Source organism: Dreissena polymorpha, chromosome 9, assembly GCF_020536995.1.
Source record: "Dreissena polymorpha isolate Duluth1 chromosome 9, UMN_Dpol_1.0, whole genome shotgun sequence".
In the NCBI taxonomy this organism is placed as follows: domain Eukaryota; kingdom Metazoa; phylum Mollusca; class Bivalvia; order Myida; family Dreissenidae; genus Dreissena; species Dreissena polymorpha.
In genome coordinates this window covers 25,408,782-25,432,008 of record NC_068363.1, presented here as the reverse complement: position 1 = coordinate 25,432,008, position 23,227 = coordinate 25,408,782, and the positions used below count along the sequence as shown (strand labels likewise).

Here is a 23,227-nt window from a genome sequence, read left to right as displayed (position 1 = left end):
TCTAGAGGCCATATTTATTTTCCGATCTTCATGAAACTTGGTCAGAAGATTTGTCCCAATAATATCTTGTTTTCTTAGGTGAGCGACTTTGGGCCTTTCAGGTCCTCTTGTTTGGAAGATACATCCTTTAAACCCAAAATTGTCTTAGAGCGGAAAGTGTCGTCCCTCAGTAGCCTGTGCAGACTTAATGCATACGCACATGCATTTAACCCAGTTATGGCTGAGCGTTGCTGACTGCTCCCAAAACTGGATTTCTCGATCGAGCATGTAATTTCAATATCTTTTTGTTGACCCACACACAATTTGAGTAGGCGAGTGGAATTTACTATTTATGTTAAAATATTTGATAAATACATGGAGATAGTACTTAAGTAAAGATAGTTAATTTGCTATTTCATGTTTGGCAGCTTGTTGAGAATTATCAATTTTCTTGTTTGGGTTGAAACATTCAATGTTGAATTGATATTTGATCAACCAATCAGAAAAAAAAATCTGTACAATTGTTGTTACATGTACCGCTGCAAACGTCTTCATTTCTTCACTAAATACCTCTTATTTCCAAATATCTTGAAATCAAAGCATCCGTTATGGGATTGGATTTAGAATAAAATATACATGACATGCCATAATGGGAATATAATGACCACATAAGTCATCAATAAAAAAACAGTCAAAATGGTGTAGGCTGTAGACCTGTACAAAAGGACTTGAAGCATCAAATATTATCTGGGGGCTGAAGAAAAACATTTTAACTCAGTTTTATAAATGAACATGACGAAATATGCATGCACTGGAATTAAATTACTACCGCGTGAAATTGTTAACAATTATAATTATTGTCTTCACAATTTACTTGCCATAAGTAATTAATTGTTCACTATTTACATTAAACTTTTCGTGAGTAACAATTGTACCGGTAAACATTATATTAACACTAATTGTTAATAGTAAAAAGGTGTTTATGATGCGAGACATGGTCTTTAATGTACTTTTTAATTTACATCTTACCGGCATTCTCATAACCGATTGGCCAGTGAACTAAACAGTTTTCTCGTCATTACATGACAAGATTTGGTGATACAGTTATAATGTAAATCACCAAATAATCGAAATATTAAAAAAAATCTGCTCGCAGTTAAAAGTGTGACCAATTAAGAGATTAAGAGATTAGCCATGTGGATTATCGACCTAAACTTGCGGTTGTCATAATCCCCTTGGTCCTTTCCGATAAAGGTGTTATCTGTGTATTCATGTTGATGTTGCTGGCGATTTATACGGCCTGAAAACAGGACTTTAGAGAGTGCATTTAAAGACCAGATGGTCCAATTAATCAATCGCCAATTTCATAGAAATCTTATTTTTGCTCGCCAACCAGTAATTGCAATAGCCAAATGTGAGTTTGGGGATCGGTAACATTAGCATTATATATATATATATATGCATCTCTTGCTTGAACAATGTTTGTTCAATGGCAAGTAAATTGTTTTAACACTTAAATTTCGTTCTGCATATACTAATGCTTGTGTGTATTATAATGTTGTCCCAGATTAGCCTGTGCAGGCTAATTAGGTATGACACTTTCTGCTTTAATGTTATTTTTTTGTTTTGAAAAAGTCCCTTTTTAGGGAAAATCCAATTTGTATGGAACGTGTCTTCCCTGATTAAACAATGAAGACTACACATACTAATCTGGGAGTACTTTTTACCATCATGCATTTGGTTCCGTTTTCCCAGAGCAATAAGAGCTCATAATGAAGTGTTGGGCAAACTGCCCATCAAGAGTCGACGAAACTCGGTCAGGTTGCGTAATAAGTGTCCATTGTTGATATACATTTATCTGATACTATCAAGAGATATCTGAAATACTGATCATGAGCATAGTTTATCAGGTGTTGATTTCTCTCTTTTGTTTTAGAATAACTGTTTCAAATGCACTTTTCGACAGCTTGGTCACATAATTCACATAGATTCAAAAAGTTATGTTTGTATTATGTTGAAACGAGCAAATTAACACCCCTGACTAAGGCAGATGTTAAATATAAAAGTAAATATTTGGTTACTTATTATAATATTTAATAAATATCAAACAAATAATTTTAAACTACCTTGCATATTTAATACCCTTTTGTATGTAGTGATAGCTATTTAGCCTTTGCACTTTTCACCAGGGTTCAAACCGCAGGGCTGTCACAATGTTTTATTAACCCTTTTCATTTTTATTCTAATTATTTAAAACTATTCGTAATATTTATTTAATGACACTTGTAAAAATATTTGGAAAAATCTGTGAAAGTCCCTTTAAGTCCCTGGTATGTCTATTAATAATTATTAAGCATTCCAGAGTGTTGTTAAACAATATTTTTTAAGTTGATAAAAATTTCAATTTAAGCAAATTCTTTAGTAAATGTGTGTTTGTTTTTTATGCTCCCCAAAATAAATTCTGGCGGAGCATATAGTTGCCAGTTTGTCCTTTCTTACTTACTTACATGTACTAACTTCCTTACTTCCGTCACACTTTTGCTACCATTTCTCATACCTCCTTCAATATATTACCAATCGCTTTCATACTTGGCATGTAGGTACCTTGCATGGACGTCTACCTTTTGATGAAGTTTGAGCTCACTGGGCTCAATGTCAAGGTCACCGAGGCTAATAATAGACTTTCTTCCGTCACACTTTTGCTACCGTTTCTCATAGCGCCTTCAATACTTTACCAATCGCTTTCATATTTGGCATGTAGGTACCTTGCATGGACCTCTACCTTTTGATGAGGTTTGAGGTCACTGGGGTCAAGGTCAAGGTCACCGAGGCTAATAATAAACTTTCTTCCGTCACACTTTTGCTACCGTTTCTCATAGCGCCTTCAATACTTTACCAATCGCTTTCATATTTGGCATATAGGTACATGTACCTTGCATAGACCTCTACCTTTTGATGAGGTTCGAGGTCACTGGGTCAAGGTCTTCGAGGCTAATAATAGATTTTTTAGGTGTTAATTAACATTGACAAAGCGCACCATCGGGGAGACTCCATCAGTTTCACTGATATGTATACCCCCATTACTGGTAATGGGAGCTATATAGGAGTCACTTTGTCGGTCTGTCGGTCGGTCTGTCTGTCTGTCTGTCTGTCTGTCGGTCTGTCTGTGGCGAAAATTTCATCCGATCTTCACCAAACTCGGTCAGAAGTTGTATCTTGATGATGTCAAGGTCAAGTTTAAATATGGGTCATGTCGGGTTAAAAAAGGAGGTCACAGGGTCACTTAGTGCGTTTAAAACCGAAAGTTTGTCCGGACCATAACTATGTCATTTATCGTTAAATTTTAAAATCATTTGGCAAATTTGTTCACCATCATGGGGCGGTGTGTCGCGCGGAACAATTACATGTACGTCAAAATCTCCAAGATCAAGGTAACACTTTGAGTTCAAAGATTAAAAATGGCAATAAATGAGCTTGTCTGGGCAATAACTATGTCGTTCATTGTGAGATTTTGAAATCATTTGGCACATTTGTTCACCATCATTGGATGGTGTGTCGCGCGAAACAATTACGTCAATATCTCCAAGGTCAAGGTCACACTTTGAGTTCAGAGATCGAAAATGGCCATAAATGAGCTTGTCCGGGCCATAACTATGTCATTCATTGTGAGATTATAAAATCATGTGGCACCTATACTAAAACAAAAACCAGAAGTATTCAAACAATTTGATAAATGGAAAGAAACTCTGAATAATCAAAACATTAACCAAAGAACCATCTTCAACCAACCAATCAAATTAACTATTGACACCAAACTTAGAAACTTCCAAAATAAATACCTCATGCAAATTTTACCAAATAATTCTTTCCTCCATAAATGCAATCTCGTTCCATCAGCATTATGTGATTTTTATAATATGCACACAGAAACGAATTTTCACTTGTTCTGGGATTGTCTTCCTATTCAAAAGTTTTGGATGGATATAAAAAACTTTATTTACGACAAGTTAGAAAGGTTAGAAAACTTGGAGCTAAATTATGCAACTTTATCATTTTGTAATTGACCCTAGCTGATGCAAACAATTCACATGTCATTAATTTCATAATATTGTTGGCTAAATATTTTATCTTTAAATGCAAACAGGAGAAAACAACACCACTAGTAGAAACTTTTATACTATTTTTTAATACTAGAATTTAACTCCAGGAATTAATCCCAACAACACAAAACAAACTACATATATTTAATACTCGCTGGGCACTTGTTAATCCCAATTTATACACATACCCTAAAAACATCTTTACACATACTCACTTACATAAGAACACCTACCTTACTTAAAGCAACAAACACCCCTTTTTTCTTTCTTTTTTGTATATTTGTATTATAACCTTTATTGACCTGTGTAAACCATATTTGCAAACTTTTAAATATTGTTTGAAACTATTTCAAACATATTCATTTCACACCAACTATTGTCTTCATAGATGCTATGTATCACAAGTAATATAAAAAAACATTGTGAAACATTTTGCTCAATGTACGTATTTCTAGTAATATGTAATAGGCAAAATACACATGCTTCATCTACAACAATCATAGTCTTCAAAAATGCTATGTACCATTATATAGTAATACATTGTGAAACAAACATAATTATTGTGTGTATATTTGACATATTATGTATTATGCTATATGCTATGTGTATTATGTTTACGAAGGAAATAAACAAGAGCTGTCAGAGAACAGCGCGCTCGACTATTCAAGTGCTTGACAGTATAACGTAAGCCATCTTGGGAAAATTGTTCGGATTCAATAATTTATAAGACGATCTTTCAAAAATAAATAAAATTAAAAAAATTCGGTGGGGTAGGGGGGTTGAGAGGGGGAATAATGTGGGGTGGGGTCATTTATTAGACGATCTTTCAAAAAAATAAAAGAAAAAAAATATTTTGGGGGGGGGGTAGGGGGGTGAGAGGGGGCTATAATGTGGTCATTTATAAGATGATCTTTCAAAAGTAAAAAAAAGGAAAAACAAATATTGATTTTGGGGGGTTGGGGGTGGGGGGGAGGTGGGGGGGAAGGTGGGAGGGGGCAGAGATTCTGGGTTGGCGCGTGGAGTTTTGTTTGGGTGGACTCCGTTGTGGTATTCAGGTAAGTGTTGTTTTGTCAAAGTATTAATAAAATCTGATCATAAATAAAGAAGTTATGCCAATTTAAGCAAATTGTTCAATTATCTAGTGACCCAGTAACCTAGTTTTGACCTGGCATGACCCATATTCGAACTTGACCTAGACATCATCTGACCAAGTTTGGTGAAGATTGGATGAAAACAATTTGAATTAGAAAGCGGACACTTAATACAGAGCGACCGACTGACCGACCGACCGACCAACTAGCTCATCCTATATACCCCCTAAACTTCGTTTGTGGGGGTATAATAAACAAGAAGGCAAGTTCACATGATTGTAAATATGCCTGGTTTTATCACATAAGGAGCAATACTGTTTTAGATCACACACGACCAAAAAAATCAACAGCTGGATTGAAAGATGTATTGACACACAAGGTTAAATCTATATGCACCCACCAATCTCTAAAAGTGAGGCCATGAAAAAAGAAAACTAACCCAAGGTTCCCTCTGCATGCTGTTCATAGACTGAGGGTTGTGGAGCATGGGGATCTCATAATCTGGAGACGATGACAGCAAATGCTCCTGGGAAATGCTAATTACTCTGCTACCCAGGTTTTCTGGAATAAAAGTAAATCATGCATCAAACAAAACAATTTCAGTCAATACTAGCATTTTCTAATGACAAACCCAACTGATTTCAACCCGACAAAACGCTTGTCAGTGCCTCAACCTATCATATTAACAAGGTAATGTCAAAAGATTTAACTAAAGCCCACCTTGTGCCCTCGATGTTCTAGAGTTGTAAAGCGTGTTGAAACTGTGAATGCATTCAATGCATTGAAGCTAAAATCAATAGAGAGAGAGAGAGAACATTAGTTCATTTTGGTTTATCACCAAACTTTATTTTAAGAATGTTTAAATAAAAACAAGATCTCCGCGGTCTGAGACAGATGCCTCCCAAAACAGAGCCTTGACACCCATCACTCAATCCTTTGATGACATATCGAATTGATACCAATTTAACACTTAATGTCACAGTGACCTTGACCTTTGAACTAGTGATCCAAATTTCAAAAGACATCATCTACTGTCTAAGACCGATGTTCATGTGAGGTCTCAAGTCAATTGGTAAATTTGTTATTAATTGGAAACGATTCTCACACTTATTGTGACAGTGACTTTGACCTTTAACCTAGTGACCCCAATTTCAATAGGGCACATCTACCGTCCATGGTCAATGTACATGTCAAGTATCGAGCCAATAGGTCAATTTGTTGACGATTGATTGATCGGAAAGGATTTTCACATGTATTGTGACATTGATCTTTGACCTAGCGACCACATTTTCAGGGGTCATTTACTGTCCAAGACAAATGCATATGTGAAGTATCAAGCCTATTGGTCAATTTGCTGACGAGTAATTGATCAGATGATTTTACAATTATTGTGACAGTGACCTTGACCTTTGAACAAGTGACCCCAATTTCAATAGAGGTCATCTACTGTCCAAGACCAATGCACATGTGAAGTATCAAGCCAATAAATCAATTTGTTGACGAGTTAGTTATAGGAAATCAACTGGTCTACCAAAACACGAAGACAGACCGGCAAACATCCCGCAAAAAAATATACCCCCTCTTCTTTGAAGTGGGGCATAAAATACACGTGGCGGGTTAACAAGAAATGGTTTAAATATACTTGTTCTAAAAAAAGTGTTATACAAATATGAAGATTTACCAAAATTTTTTATGTTTCAGTACAATAAACAAAACTAACGTGAGAGCAGTTTAAAAGTAATTTACTTGTGTTTTATTTTGAAATAACTTGAATTTTCAGGGTTTACATTTAAGCACTGTTATCTTTTAAAGTAAAAATTAACCTTGAATACATTGATATAGTGACTCATCTGAGAATACGCCAAAGACAAGTGCAAGTATGACAGCTTATTTATTGCAAAGGTCAGGGTCATCCTTCAAGGTCAAAGGTCAAATATATGGGTCAGAATCGCTCATTTAATGTAAATTCATGTACACTTTTGCCAGTGTTTATTTCCTTCTTTGGACGGGTCCGGTAAACGGACCCATTCCCAATGACCTACGGACCCGTTCCCAAAATGAACCGGATCCGTCCCAATTGACGAAAAAATACAAAAATTCGTAATCAAAATTGATTAAACAATCACCGAAAACGCCAACTAGACGTATATCGAGACCGTTTAAAGTTTCTGCCGATTTGACTTCTCAATCAATGACTGGTTAAAACATTTAACGTTACATTCGTACATTAAAAACGTGTATGTTATCATTTTTTTACTCAAAAGTCCTAAAACTACACAATAGACATTGAAAAAACACATTTCCTTGATTAGATATAAATTATCCAAGTATTAATATGATAATAGGTGCTACCTAATTAACGGGCAAAAGCTTATTTGATGTTTGTTAAAGATAACACGGGTAATATATGTCTGCACATTATCATGCAACAAAACATTCAATTTCTTTACAAAACAATATGTAATTCAGCAAAGCAATAACATATAATTTGTTTTAATCTTAAACAAGTTTATGAAGCTATGCTTTATGTATAGTTACCCCTTGTACTGTTTTCAAACTCTTAAACATGTATTTCATTTTTTGTATGTCCTCCACTACAGTAGTGGGGGACATACTGTTTTTGCCCTGTCTGTTGGTTGGTTGGTTGGTTGGTCTGTCTGCCTGTTTGCGCCAACTTTAACATTTTGCAATAACTTTTGCTATATTGAAGATAGCAACTTCATATTTGGCATGCATGTGTATCTCATAAAGCTGCACATTTTGAGTGGTGAAAGGTCAAGGTCAAGGTCATCCTTCAAGGTCAGAGGTCAAATATAGGTGGCCAAAATCGCTCATTTTATGAATACTTTTGCAATATTGAAGATAGCAACTTGATATTTGGCATGCATGTGTATCTCATAGAGCTGCACATTTTGAGTAGTAAAAGGTCTAGGTCAAGGTCATCCTTCAAGGTCAGAGGTCAAATACATATGGCCCAAATCGCTTATTTTATGAATACTTTTGCAATATTGAAGAATGCAACTTGATATTTGGCATGCATGTGCATCTCATGGAGCTGCAAAGGTCAAGGTCATCCTTCAAGGTCAGAGGTCAACTAAATGTGGCCCAAATCGCTTATTTTATGAAAACTATTGCAATATTGAAGATAGCAACTTGATATTTGGCATGCATGTGTATCTCATCGAGCTGCACATTTTGAGTGGTGAAAGGTCAAGGTCATCCTTCAAGGTCAAGTATATTGGTCAAAATTGCGCATGCAATGTCACTTCTGCAATATTGAAGCTAGCAATTTTATATTTGAAATGCGTGTGTATCTCAAGGAGCTGCACATTTTGAGTGGTGAAGGGTCAAGGTCAAGGTCATCCTACAAGGTCAAACATCATATAGGGGGACATTGTGTTTCTCAAACACATCGTGTTTACTTTTAAAAACAATGTTAGAATTAAAAAAAAAATCTCGCGAAACTGTGTTTTATTGATGTTTTCCATATGCAGGGATGCCATTCATGTTTTAGGGCGAGATTATTTCTAAAACGATTTTATTTAACTTAAGCATAAAAAAGAAAGGTGTCGTACTTCATTATTTTGGTCCCATGTCTAAATCATCGACATCGTAAATGTATCCCCTGCATATGTAAATGAAAATCTTTTTGTACTTAATTAATGTTCATAAACATATAAATGCAACAATGCTTGCGGGAGTGTTTGCATCTATCTTGAAAAAAGTACAAAGACCTCATTCACTGCGCAAAATTACACAGGCCAGAAATATCACCTTTGGCTTTGGACACAATACTCTTTGCATATCTTCCGCACTGTTAGAGCTTATGTCATGAAATGTGGTAAACTTATTGTATTTTTCTGAATCCTCAGGAATTAACAGTTGGTAAAAACTATCGCTTATGGCATACAAAGATTGAACATTACTAGGTTGGTGCTAAGGAGAAAATACAAGTAGCAAAAATTTAGATTTATGATGAAGACCCACATCATAAGCTTAACGCTAAATATATGAGTGTACCTGTCACTTTATGTGTGAGACAAAATTTAAACAACAACATACTTATTATCACGATTTTACTGTTTTCAACAAGAATTGTTTTACCAGAAAATAATTTACCAAACCATATTTAAATAAAATATAATCAAATATTTTTCACCTGAATTTTAATTACATTATTTTGTTTATTTTCATTTCATTTTATTCATTTTCATGTTTTGAAAGTAAAGATATTCAGTCATTATGGAATGTGGCATTCAACATATAGACAGCAGCTGCGTATTGCATGTGAATGAGGCAGTTTCCACATGAATATGATTATAAAATAACAACCCGATTATTAAACTGCATGTACATACCAATTGATTAAAGTCAAGTTTTTGTATGTTCAAGCTCATAAACAATATAACACATTCAGTATGTTAATTTATACCCTTATATTCTCGCCCTTGTTTCTGTGCACTGTGCATGAAGTATTAGACACACTGTTATGAGTTTGCATATATTCGGATAAGTTCCTACCACGCGTTTGTTAGTTAAAAAACACGCTCAGTCATGGCACTAAATGTCAATGAGTTGACTTCATCAAAGATGTAGAACCAAAAAAATACTCCACTCATCCAGTACGCATTCTATGAAGAAATAATAACAAGCAGTCATCAAATAAAATGAATACCGTATCCTACACTTTCGCTTCTTATATGGTCTTCAAAAAATTAATCAGAGACAGTTGACAAGACTAAACTTCTGCTTTTCGCTTATTTGCAATTTTTTCAAAGTGTCAGCATAATGTGCAAAATAATAATGGTAATACACAACATGGTCCCAGGTGTGTCAAATGAATTTTTAGGCAAGGAGTATAATTATAGGTATAAGTTCGTGTACAACACACTATTTTGTAATAAAAATATTGCAAAGTGTGCTACTGGCACTGCATTATGCACATTTATATTTAAGCAAAAATTAACATTCATTTATATAATAAACAATAAATCTGATACTTAAAAACCACTTAGCAGATATTGTTTAATGTACAATGTATTACTCAAAGTCATCATCACACAATGAGACAACACAGTGGTCTCTAAACAGAGTGTGCTTTTTAATTGTGGCATACATTTTATGAATTAATACTAGTAATAGAAATACAGAAAAAAACGTCTAGAGCTGCCTGGGAACTATCATTTTTAATATCAACAATTCATTTGACATGCCTGATTGCAAATTGCTAATTTCAGTATTCGTTCACATTGTTTTCACACCTGATATTTGTTATGCTTTATATTCTTTTTGCTTACAGACATACAGAGTCTCTTCACAATAATTGCAGTTTCTTTACAGTCCACTAACGTTGAACATTACAGAGTCACAATTGCTAATGTTTCAGTCCCGGTCAAGCTTTATAGGTCCAGAATTGCTTCGTTGTTGAGTACAAAGCACGCAGTCAGTTTTGCTCAGCAGAACGGTGCATGGAATGTGTGAAGTCCAGCATTTGACAGAGCAGCTTCTAAAAGAAAATCAAAGAGAATCCATAAAATGTACATATGAATTAGTCTCTTTCCAATGTGTATGTAAGCACAGTTTGATTTTTTACAGTTTGAAACAGTTTGGTAGTACGAAAATGATCGAGTATGAGTCGGAGATGCAATATAGTTTACAATCACACCGTAACTTAATACATCACAAAAGAAAGGGTCTTTAGAATAATCACGTAGAATATACTCAAGAAAAAACTCCAAAACTTAAATAAACCGATAACTTTTATGTTCCAGTAGTTTGACTGAATAATAATCATAATGACCTTAAATTTATAATCGGCGAAATTTTTTATGTGCCGAAAACAGTTCCCATGCTATCAAAGGTAATCTTTAGCAATATAGTTATAGATTGATGTTTTATGTAACCAAACGCAATATTTTAATTGATTTATTACTTACCAATCGAGTGCATTCCATTAATTGATTAAATTTCAACAATGTAAACATCCACCAGAGTATGTCAGTTTCAATTTTCACTTTTTAATGACGCATAGACGAAAGCAGTGACGTAACACAGACATGTATATTTGTCGACGAAAGAAACGCGGCCGTTCATGTTGTGAACAAATTAAACTTTTAAACAATTGTTTATTTATAAAAACGGATAATATTAACTATAAAATATTGGGTTCATTGAAGAAGTTAATTCGAAACTAATCTTATTCGATATTGTAAACCGGAAGTACGCAAATAATTTAGACGGGTTATCTTTTTTAAGATTTTGTTAACAACATTTAGAGCAATTATCAATTTGCAATGCATTATGGGAAACAGGAAGTGTCACACAGGGAGGCAAACAGCCGTATTTTAATTTTAGAAAATCATGTAATGCAAGGAGATAGAGTACCATTACATGTATCTACAAAATAATACATTTCTTGTCGTATTATTTATTGAGGAATGCATATACGTGTCATGTAGCGTTTGTCGAAGTGCCTATGTTGCTCCAGCGGTCTTTGATTTTCCATCGCGAAAATAGATGACGGCAGGAATTATTTGACTTGATAGCCTATAAGGTAATGTCTCTCTGTATTTCAGAAAATTGATACAAATAAACGGTCAACGCCCGCTTCGCGGGCTTTTGCCCGTATTAAATTGCTACGTCATGACCTTAGACATTGCAAATGGCAGACGTATTGTAAGTGTAAAATTCAACCCGAGTTCAATTCAAAGCTGGCGATTCAAATCACAAGTAATGGTGATTCAATAATGGAGAAAGCATTAACTGGATTTAACAAACGTTTGATAAGGTTTTTTTAAACCAGATAACAACAAGGAAAATTAGGATCATTAAAATTAAACAGGTAAGGCAACTTAAGTGTACCTATTTCGGACTTGTATTGTATTCGGATAAACAGTAATAGATATACTAGATGCCCCATGCATTAAGGTTGTGTTTTGTTACAAAAGCAGTGATAGGAATGATGATAATATCATGATGATAAATATGTGATGAAAAGGTGCTACCGGTAAATATTTTACATTACTTTATTGTTTTAAATATCGTAAAAAGTTCGGCATCTGTTTCGTCCACCCATTCCCCTCGGTACACTGCAACAAAATTAAGCACTTAGTGCTAAGAAAAGGCTATGCAGCCTGCGGGTGTCTGGACTCTCATCAGCCCAGAAAGACCTCATTCTTGATATATTTAAAGGATATATAAAAACGAGATCGCTGTAACAATCTGTGTTCTGATAGCATGTTGTTGTTTGTGCAAGACTGTGAATAAAAGTTAATGTTGCTTTCCTGTTTCATTTAAAGCTGACAAAAGTTAAACAAAGTCTATTAATACCATTCTCCAATTGGTACAATTCACAACTTGATTTTTCCCAATTTGAAGATTTCGCGATTGTTTTTTTCCCAATTTGGTGATTTCACGAAGCGAAAAATTCCCAATGGCATGGGTACCGGACCTGTTCCCAATTGGGTGAAAAAAACACTGCTTTTGCAATATTTAAGAGAGCAACTTGATTCATGTATTTGGCATGCATGTGTATCTCATGGAGCTGCACATTTTGAGTGGTGAAAGGTCAAGGTCATCCTTCAAGGTCAAAGGTCAAATATATGGGGACATAAGTGTTTCAAAAACATATCGCTTGTTAAAGGTTAACTTTGGGCAGAAATCTAACCTGGCTTTTCTGGTCAAAATGTGTTTTAGCCCTTAATGACCTTTACATTCACTCTCAATGTAAACTAAAGAAATAAACAAATTTACTGTATATGTACACAACACATTAACTGTATATGTACACAACAAATTTACTGTATATGTACACAACAAATTAACTGTATATGTACACAACAAATTTACTGTATATGTACACAAGTTAGAGGCAATTTTGTAAGCAATCCAAGCTATTTTAATCTAATCAAGTTTGGGCATTACATACAAAGCTTTTGTAGTTAAGTATGTAGTTAATGTTTTTATTTAACAGTAGAAGATAAACGTGTAATAATTCCCCTTTCTTCATAAAATGCCCCCACTGTCACCTTTTCCCCTAACATGAACAAGAAACAAATGGTACTATAAAAAAAAATAAGAATGCAAATAACAAGTAAGTTTCTACTGTATTTTTAAATGCTTTTATTATCCCCCGCCAAAGGCGGTTTGGTGTTATATGTCTGTCTGTCATTCCGTCCGTTCGACACTTTTGTGTCTGAAGCCATATTTTGGAAGTACTTTGGCCGATTTCATTGAAACTTGGTATGAGTACTGTATATATATGGATAAGACGATGATGCACGCCAAATGACATTGTACACCCTCTGTTAATAACGGAGTTATGGCCCTTTGTATCTTAAAAAAATGTTTACAACTGTGACAAAGCTCTAGTTTGGCGGGGGATATCAAATCAACGAATTTGCTTGTGATATTTGTCTTTTCTACAAGCCTTTCCATCATTTTTTTCCAGATTTCATTGTCTCTTTTTTTTTGTTATTTTTAACAATTGTTGGCATACACCCTGGTCAGTGACTTGTATATATATGGGTATAACCCAGTTTTATACCATACAAAATGTCACCCTTCAGCACCTATTGAGAGCTAAAACGTGTTCACTTTTAAATCTGTTGGCATTTTAAGCCACATATTGGCACAAATTGAGGCCAATTTTAGTTCAAAATCAAAAGAGACCAATACTCTGGCACTAACATCAATGCATAGTTGAACCCAAGTTATTTTTTACGCATTTCATAGTTTCGCTGTATTTTGTTTTTGGTATACATCTGTAATATAATAACTCAGTCCCTCTACATTTCCCCCATATCTTTTCATTAACGTTTCGGGATAGTGTCTTTATCAAACTGATTGAAAATGTTTCTGCTTTACATTTATGTTTATATCTTAAACACTACATATAGCTTGATGGTTTGCAATGTAAAATGATGGGGGTCAACCTTTTCTTGAATAACAACAAAAACTGTAATTTGTAGATCCAATCTCTACATTCACGGGCAAAGGTTTAGACTTAAGTCATGAGTGTTAAAACCATTGAGTATATAGTCAGATACTACAAAATATATCTTGAGCAATCAGTGACTCATATTTCTGTTGTTGAAGTGACAAATCAGTGACTCATATTTCTGTTGTTGAAGTGACATATCAGTGACTCATATTTCTGTTGTTGAAGTGACAAATCAGTGACTCATATTTCTGTTGTTGAAGTGACAAATCAGTGACTCATATTTCTGTTGTTGGAGTGACAAATCAGTGACTCATATTTCTGTTGTTGAAGTGGCAAATCAGTGACTCATATTTCTGTTGTTGAAGTAAAAAATCAGTGACTCATATTTCTGTTGTTGAAGTGACAAATCAGTTACTCATATTTCTGTTGTTGAAGTGACAAATCAGTGACTCATATTTCTGTTGTTGAAGTGACAAATCAGTGACTCATATTTCTGTTGTTGAAGTGACAAATCAGTGACTCATATTTCTGTTGTTGATGTGACAAATCAGTAACTCATATTTCTGTTGTTAAAGTGACAAATCGGTGACTCATACTTCTGTTGTTGAATTGACAAATTGTTGTTAGTTGTTCATGTATGTTAGCTTGTTATGTTCGAAACATCAACTTAAGGGAAATGGCCACAGCTTTTTTTTCGGGAAAAAAAGACGCAATTGTCTGGCCCTTGGAAATGAAAAATACTGAAGAGATTTAAATTTAGAGAAACATGCATGATTTTAAAGAAATTTCTGTAGGAGGGCTTTTTTGGTTAAGGGGAAGAAAAGAGGCCCCTTGCAAAGAAGGGTTTTTTGGCCTTGTTGTTACATGGTCTTGTTCACTTTCCTTCCTGACAATATTTAGTGTTTTTTGATGGGAAAATGGCTCCACAAAAAAACACATCAAATGATGTGATAAAAATTGTTATAATGTCACTATTAAGTCTATGTTATTGGTGATCATTATTTTTAACAAAGTTGAAATACAAAACATAGTTTGCAGTGGTTTTTTTTAATAACAATTTTGGGAATGGGGCCGGAACCCTTAAGATTGGGAAAAATAGTGCGTTTTGACTTAAATATGGAAATTAGTGTTGTTGATTTGCTTACAAATGCTTCAAAATGGAGAATGAAAGTGGTTTCAATACTATATTCACTAAGGTTTAAATGATAGAGCTGGATTGGAACTAAATGTTTAGATTTGTTTTTTAGGGGAGGAGGGGGAAACCTTTGAATGGAAGTCTTTTGGATCCATTTGGGAAAAAATATACCTGTTTCCATTGGGAATGGGGCCGAATACAGGAACTACATGTAAATTTGAAGAAAAAAAATACACACACTGGTTTGGATGGGATGTTTTTTTTAGTTCATCTATTTTTTGAAAAAAAATATGAGCTATTGTCACCACCTTGACGTCAGCGTCGGCGTCCGGTCAAGTTTTGCGTTTAGGTACACTTTTCTCATAAAGTATCAATGCTATTGCATTCAAACTTGGTACACTTACTTACTATCATGAGGGAACTGGGCAGGCAAAGTTAGATAACTCTGGCTTGCATTTTGACAGAATTATGTGCCCTTTTTATACTTAAAAAATTGAATATTTTGGTTAAGTTTTGTGTTTAGGTCCATTTTATTCTTTAAGTATCAAAGCTATTGCTTTCATACTTGCAACACTTACTAATTATCATAAGGGGACTGTGCAGGCAAAGTTATGTAACTCGGGCTTGCATTTTGACAGAATTATGTGCCATTGTTATACTTAGAAAATTGAAAATTTGGTTAAGTTTTGTGTTTAGGTCCACTTTTTTCCTAAAGTATCAAAGCTTTTGCTTTCATATTTGCAACACTTACTAACTATCGTAAGGGGACTGTGCAGGCAACGTAATGTAACTCTGACAGGCATTTTGACGGAATTATGGGCCCTTTATACTTTGGAAAATTTGGTTAAGTTTTGTGTTTTTGTCCACTTTGCCCCTAAAGTATCATAGATATTGCTTTCATACTTGGAACACTCGCCAACTATCATAAGGGGACAGTAAAGGACAAGTTGCATAACTCTGGTTGACATTTTTAGGAAATTATGGCCCTTTTTTGACTTAGTTCCTTTAAATATATGGTTACATTTTGTGTTTAGATCCACTTTACTTCTAAAGTATCAAGGCTATTGCTTTTAAACATTAAATACTTTCATGCTATCATGAGGGTACTGTACCTGGGAAGTTTAATTTTACCTTGACCTTTGAATGACCTTGACTCTCAAGGTCAAATTTGCCAATACTTCTTTATTTATGATTAGATTCGATTGATACTTTGACAAAACAACTCTTACCTGACATACCACAATTGACCAAACCATCCCCCACGCCCCCCTTCCCCCCGAATCCCTCTTAATCCCCCCATTATTATATTTTTTTTAAATTACAGATCATCTAATAAATGACCACCACACCCTCACACTCACCCCCCACCCAAAAAAAAAAATGTATGCCCCTGGTAGGGTGGCATATAGCAGTTGAACTGTCCGTCAGTATGTCAGTCAGTCTGTCCGTCTGAAAAAAACTTTAACATAGGCCATAACTTTTTCACTTTTTAAGATAGCAATTTGATATTTGGCATGCATGTGTATCTCATGGAGCTGCACATTTTGAGTGGCGAGAGGTCAATGTCATCCTTCAAGGTCAAATGTCAAATTTATGGTGTCTGTCCATCCGAAAACTTTAATATTTAAAGGTCATAATTTTTTCAATATTGAAGATAGCAACTTGATATTTGGCATGCATGTGTTTCTCATGGAGCTGAACATTTGGAGTGGTGAAAGGTGAAGGTCATCCTTCAAGGTCAATGTCAAATATATGGCGTCTGTCTGTCTAAAAACTTTAACATTGGCCATGACTTTTGTAATTTTGAAGATAGCAACTTGATATTTGGCATGCATGTGTATCTCATAAAGCTGCACATTTTGAGCGGTTGAAGTTCAAGGTCAAGATCATCCTTCAAGGTCATCCTTCATGGTCATCCTTCAAGGTCAAAAAAATTATTCAAAGCGGCGTTTTCATGAAGCTGCACATTTTGAGTGGTGGAAGTTCAAGGTCATCCTTCAAGGTCAAGGTCATCCTTCAAGGTCAAAGGTCAAAAACAAATAAAAAATTTCAAAGCGGCGTTATCATGAAGCTGCACATTTAGAGTGGTGGAAGTTCAAGGTCAAGGTCATTCTTCAAGGTCAAGGTCATCCTTCAAGGTCAAAGGTATAAAAAACACATTCAAAGCGGCGTTATCATGAAGCTTCAAAGCGGCGTTATCATGAAGCTGCAAATTTTGAGTGGTGGAAGTTCAAGGTCAAGGCCATTTTTCAAGGTTAAGGTCATCCTTCAAGATCAAAGGTAAAAAAAACACATTCAAAGCGGCGTTATCATGAAGCTGCACATTTTCAGTGGTGTAGGTTCAAGGTCAAGATCATCCATCAAGGTCAAGGTCATACTTCAAGGTCAAAGGTCAAACAAATAATTAACAAATTCAAAGCGGCGTTATGAAGCTGCACATTTTCAGTGGTGGAAGTTCAAGGTGAAGGTCATCCTTTAAGGTCAAAATTATTTTTTTTTAAATTCAATGTGGCGTTCTCATGAAGCTGCACATTTTGAGTGGTGGAAATTCAAGGTCAAAGGTAAAAAGAATAAATTCAAAGCGGCGCTCTCATGAAGCTGCACATTTTGAGAGGTGGAAGTTCGATGTCAAGGTCATTCTTCAAGGTCAAGGTCATCCTTCAAGGTCAAAGGTAAAAAAATAACAATTTCAAAGCTGCGTTATCATAAAGCTGCACATTTTGAGTGTTGGAAGGTCAAGGTCATCCTTCAAGGTCAAAGGTAAAAAAAAAAAAAAATTCAAAGCGGCGCAAAAGGGAGCATTTTGTTTCTGACAAATACATTTCTTGTTTTTCAAACATGGTTAAAAAACCCAAATATTTATTTTTATTATTTTATTTTTGAAATACCGTCCAACCATCCCACCAAAGAATCCCCCCCCAATTTATTTATTTTTTTTGCATTGTTTTGCATTTTCGGAAGATAATGTAATAAATGACCACACTATACACCCCTCTCCACTCTACCCCTCCCTCCCTCCTTTGTGATTGAAATTGAGATAGGTCCCTGCACCTTTAAAAAGAAAAATAGATGAGCGGTCTGCACCCGCAAGGCGGTGCTCTTGTTTCAATAAGGGTATGAAGAAAGGATACAAAAATACATGGTTAACAATGTGCGGTACATATTTGTGCAAGGCAATGGGTAATACTGGAATAACCAGGGGCGTTCATCTGTCTCTCCGTCCTCCCATAGCCACAAACTTGCTTGCAAGACAGTGTTCTACAAAGTACTCTATTAAACATGCAACATTCAAACTGCAGGCATTGTTCTATATGATACGCAATCGTTTCTGGTGTGATATTTATCATCCTACATTTAAAAATTACAAAAGTTATTCCCCTTTTTAAATTGTTTATTATGCCCCTGATAGGGTGGCATATTTGAGTTGAACTGTCAGTCTGTCTGTCTGTGTGTCCGTCCGAAAACTTAAACATTGGCCATAACTTTTGCAATATTAAAGATAGCAACTTGATATTTGGCATGCATGTGTATCTGATGGAGCTGCAGATTTGAGTTGTGAAAAGTCAAGCTCAAGCTTATCCTTCAAAGTCAAAGGTAAAAAAAAACAAATCCAAGGGAAGTAATAAGCTTTAAAGGGAGATTATTATCTGTACCTGCCAAATGAAACAAAAAAGTCAAAGCGGCGCTGTAGGGGGCATTGTGTTTCTGACAAATACATCTCTTGTTTTATATAAAAAATTACCCAGTTTATGTTTTATAGCATCATTGTACATATTATATCGTCTGGTGTCAGGCGGGGGATGCATTCTTCAGCACCATTATGACACACTCTAGTTTACATTTTCCACAGATATGTGATGAGCTTAACACGCCCACCCTGCCTAACAACCAGAAATGGGCGGGTCATCGTGGCAAATGGAAGTGTGTCATTTCAGAGTCAACGGGTCGCATGTACATGGTGCGTCAAGTTTAACACATCTATGCATTGTTCACTCATTTTCTTAGGAATATTTTAAGCCAAGTCATGCAAAAATGATTCTGTAAAACAATGTTAGCACTCAAAAAGTCACTTTTATAGTTCACTGTTCATGAAACTCGGTCAGAACATTTGTTCTTATGATATCTTGGGCTGCACAGAACAGGTCAGTTCCTTTGTATCACAGTTGAGCAATTTTGGGCCTTTCAGGCCCTCTTGTTTCTTTGTGCTTTTGTTCTTTCCACAAAGTAATTACAAAAACTCTTTCTCTGAATATGTTTCACTGTTTCTTAGCTCACATGAGGAGAACGTGATGGTGAGCTTTTATGTTTATCTAATGTCCATCGTGCATTGTGTGTCGTCAACATTTTCCTTGGCAACACTCAAAAGGCCCCATTTATTGTCCGATCTTCATGAAACTTTTTTTAGATCTGTCCCAGTGATATCTTGGATGCGTTCGAAAATGGTTCCAGTTGGTTGAAAACTATGGCTACCAGGGGGCCATGCATTTCTTCTTACATGTATATGGCTATAGTTAAAACTTGTTAACACTCTAGAGACCACATTTATTGCCTGATCTTCATGAAACTTGGTCAGAAGATTTGTCCCAATTATATCTTGGACGAGTTTGAAAATGGTTACAGTTGGTTGAAAAAATATGGCCTCTATGGAGGGCATTTTTCCTTATATGGCTTTAGTTAAACTTTGTTAACTCTCTAGAGGCAACATTTATTGTCCAATCTTTATCAAACTAGGTCAGAATATTTGTCTCAATGCTACATGTATATTGGCCGACATCGAAAATGGTTCCGGTTGGTTGGAAAACAGTGCACCAGGGAGCGGAGAATGTATTGTAATTTTTGTCATTGCAATTTTTTGAAAATCAGTTGATGCTGGTCAAAGTTATGGGGCATACCATTTGTTTGGAATAGAATTGTATTTTACTTGATCTTTGATCTTGGAACATTATTTTTGTGCTTGATTTTACTTAACCTTACACATTGAAGCGATAATTTGGTTTGTTTAAAATAAAGCAAACTTAATTTTTAAGAGCTTAGTGGATTAAGAGAATACTGTTATTTAATTGATATTTGGATAACGGATGGCACTTTGATAACAGAGAAAATCATTAGTCACGCGCGAAATGTAATTTCCTCAGTTTTTTTTTTAAATGTTTCACAATAACATCTTGGATGAGTTCAAAATTGTTTTGCGGTTGGTTGAAAAACATGTCCGCCAGGTGGGATGGGCGAGGCGGTGCATGCCTCTTCATATGGCTATAGTTAAACCTAGTAAAACTTTGTTTACGCTCTAAAAGTCACATGCATATTTCAATCTTCATGAATTTTTATCAGAAAATGTGTTCTAATGATATCTTGGGCTGCACATAACAGGTCGGTTCCTTTTAAGCTCAGATGAGCGACTTTGGGTCTCTCTTGTCTGATTTTCATGTACTTTACCTGTCTATATTTATATTTCTTTGTTGTACCTGTTGATCTCTCCTCAGAGTAACGAGTACAATGGATTCCTGTATGATGAAATGCAGGGCATAGCCCTAGTAAGCTCTACCCTCCTGGCTATGGACAAGAAACAGAAACCCTTCACCCGACGACCTTTCATTGCTACTTTCAAGGTCATGTAGTCTTCTATAAAAATGTGCACCATCTTTCATCGTTAACTTGTAGTGTTTAGTTGTTTATGGGCGAAGAGTTTCATGTTGCTAAAGTTTCAACCTAGTAAGTTTATTTTTATTGCTTTTGAGTCATTTGCCTGAATGAAACCAGTTCTTGGTGTCTTTGGAGGAGACCTTAAGAATGTTCCTACGCTAGGGAGATCTTAATTTGGCTTTTACAAAATGACTTATTCAACAACAAAATGACTAGCGCCACTACAACTTTGCTACGTCCACTGCAAACTGATTTACTCAACTAAATGCTTACTAAGCTACATAATGACTGCCCCAACTACAAAATGACTAACTCAATTAAAAATGTCTTACTAAGCTATAATTTTTTTTACTGAATTACAAAATGACCAACTTTTCTACAACATGACTTGCTCAACTGTATTTTTTATCAACTACAACATGAAGTTCAAGTGAAACATGAATAGCTCAATTAAAATTGACTAACTCTTATACAAAATGACTTACTTAACCACAAAATGACTTACTTCATTACACAATGTTTTACTCAACAACACAATGACTCACTAATTTTACAACATGACAAGCTCATCTACAAAATTACTTTAGCTACAAAATGACCTAGCAACTAAAAAGTTACTATCTCAACTACATTATTACTAGGTCAGCTACATAATGACTTACAAAATTACAAGCTCTACTACAAAATGACTCTCAAATTCTTAAATGACAAAATCAACTACAAATTGACTCAACTTGACAATATTCAAGTGATATGATAAAAAGAAATAACTGACCTATTAACATTTGTATTTCTAAGAAAAAAATATTTTTAATTTGAAGCACATAACTGTTTTTATATAAATTTTTGCTTCATCTTATGGGCACGATGATTTATCAGGGTCCCTGGTAAATTGATTACATTATTACGGGGTAGAAACTTTTACAATGAAATCTAAAAATAATATGGTATAAAATGCATTCAACAGATCAGCGGTTTTGACTGCGCTCTGGTAAGTGTACATCTGAAGGCAACCGGTCTGGAGAATTGAGGACATCGGTCGACTGCAGGCAGAGATTGACAATATCCCCAACCTTATAGAGGCCATTAGGACTGCTCTGCCTGGTATAGAGCATTTTTTATGAGGCGTTTTGTTTGAGGCAAAACAATATTCAGTTCACCAGAGTAATGAACCCGGACCAAACATATTGTCCTTAACTCTCCTTAACAAATACCACATCCCAAATCAACCTTACTGAATTCTGCCACATTTTATTTCAGATGTAAACAACGTTCGTTGAATATTTATATTCCACTAAAATCAGCCTAAAATTAATGCTCAACAAACATTAACAGCTGCACAGAATATACGTTGAATACTCAATTTCTTATTACTATGTAAACATATCCTTTAATTTTCATTTTATGGATTTGCTTCTTTATCAGTACTAAGTGCACACAATTTAGCCATTAACTGACAGCTGCCTTACTTGAATCTGCAGACAGGAAGAACGGCAGTTTAAAGGATTTTAATACCTGTTCCATCACAATTTATGTGGGCTTGCCGGGAAACGCACTGTCGATCCTCGGATTTGTAGTCCAGCTCCCTACCAACCATGCTAGCTGGCCTGACAAATATAACTTGTAAAAATTCATATATCTACAATATTTATGCCCCCCTTCGAAGAAAAGGGGGTATAATGCTTTGCTCATGTCGGTCTGTCGGTCGGTCTGTCGGTCCGTCCACCAGGTGGTTGTCAGACGATAACTCAAGAACGCTTGGGCCTAGGATCATGAAACTTCATAGGTACATTGATCATGACTCGCAGATGACCCCTATTGATTTTGAGGTCACTAGGTCAAATGTCAAGGTCAAGGTGACCAGAAATAGTAAAATGGTTTTTGAATGATAACTCAAGAACGCATATGCCTAGGAACATGAAACTTCATGGGTAGATTGATCATGACTTGTAAATGACCCATATTGATTCTGAGGTCACTAGGTCAAAGGTCAAGGTCACGGTGACCCGAAATAGTAAAATGGTTTCCGGATGATAACTCAAGAACGCATACGCCTGGGATCATGAAACTTCATCGGTAGATTGATCATGACTCGCAGATGACCCCAATTGATTTTGAGGTCACTAGGTCAAAGGTAAAGGTCATGGTGATCCAAAATAGTAAAATGGTTTTCGGATGATAACTCAAGAACGCATACGCCTAGGCTCATGAAACTTCATAGGTAGATTGAACATGACTTGCAGATGACCCCTATTGATTTTGAGGTCACAAGGTCAAAGGTCAATGTCACGGTGACCCAAAATAGGAAAATGATTTTCGGATGATAACTCAAGAACGC

General features: G+C 35.4%; 1 protein-coding gene across 1 annotated transcript in view; it reads left to right on the top strand.

Moving 5' to 3' along the window:
• Positions 1-19,066: 19,066 nt before the first annotated feature.
• LOC127845919 (endonuclease/exonuclease/phosphatase family domain-containing protein 1-like) overlaps positions 19,067-23,227 on the top strand; it is a 166,942-nt gene continuing 162,781 nt past the window's right edge. The window contains exon 1 of the mRNA XM_052377098.1: positions 19,067-19,204. Coding sequence (XP_052233058.1) covers positions 19,067-19,204 — 138 coding nt within the window. The remainder of the gene's footprint in view (positions 19,205-23,227) is intronic.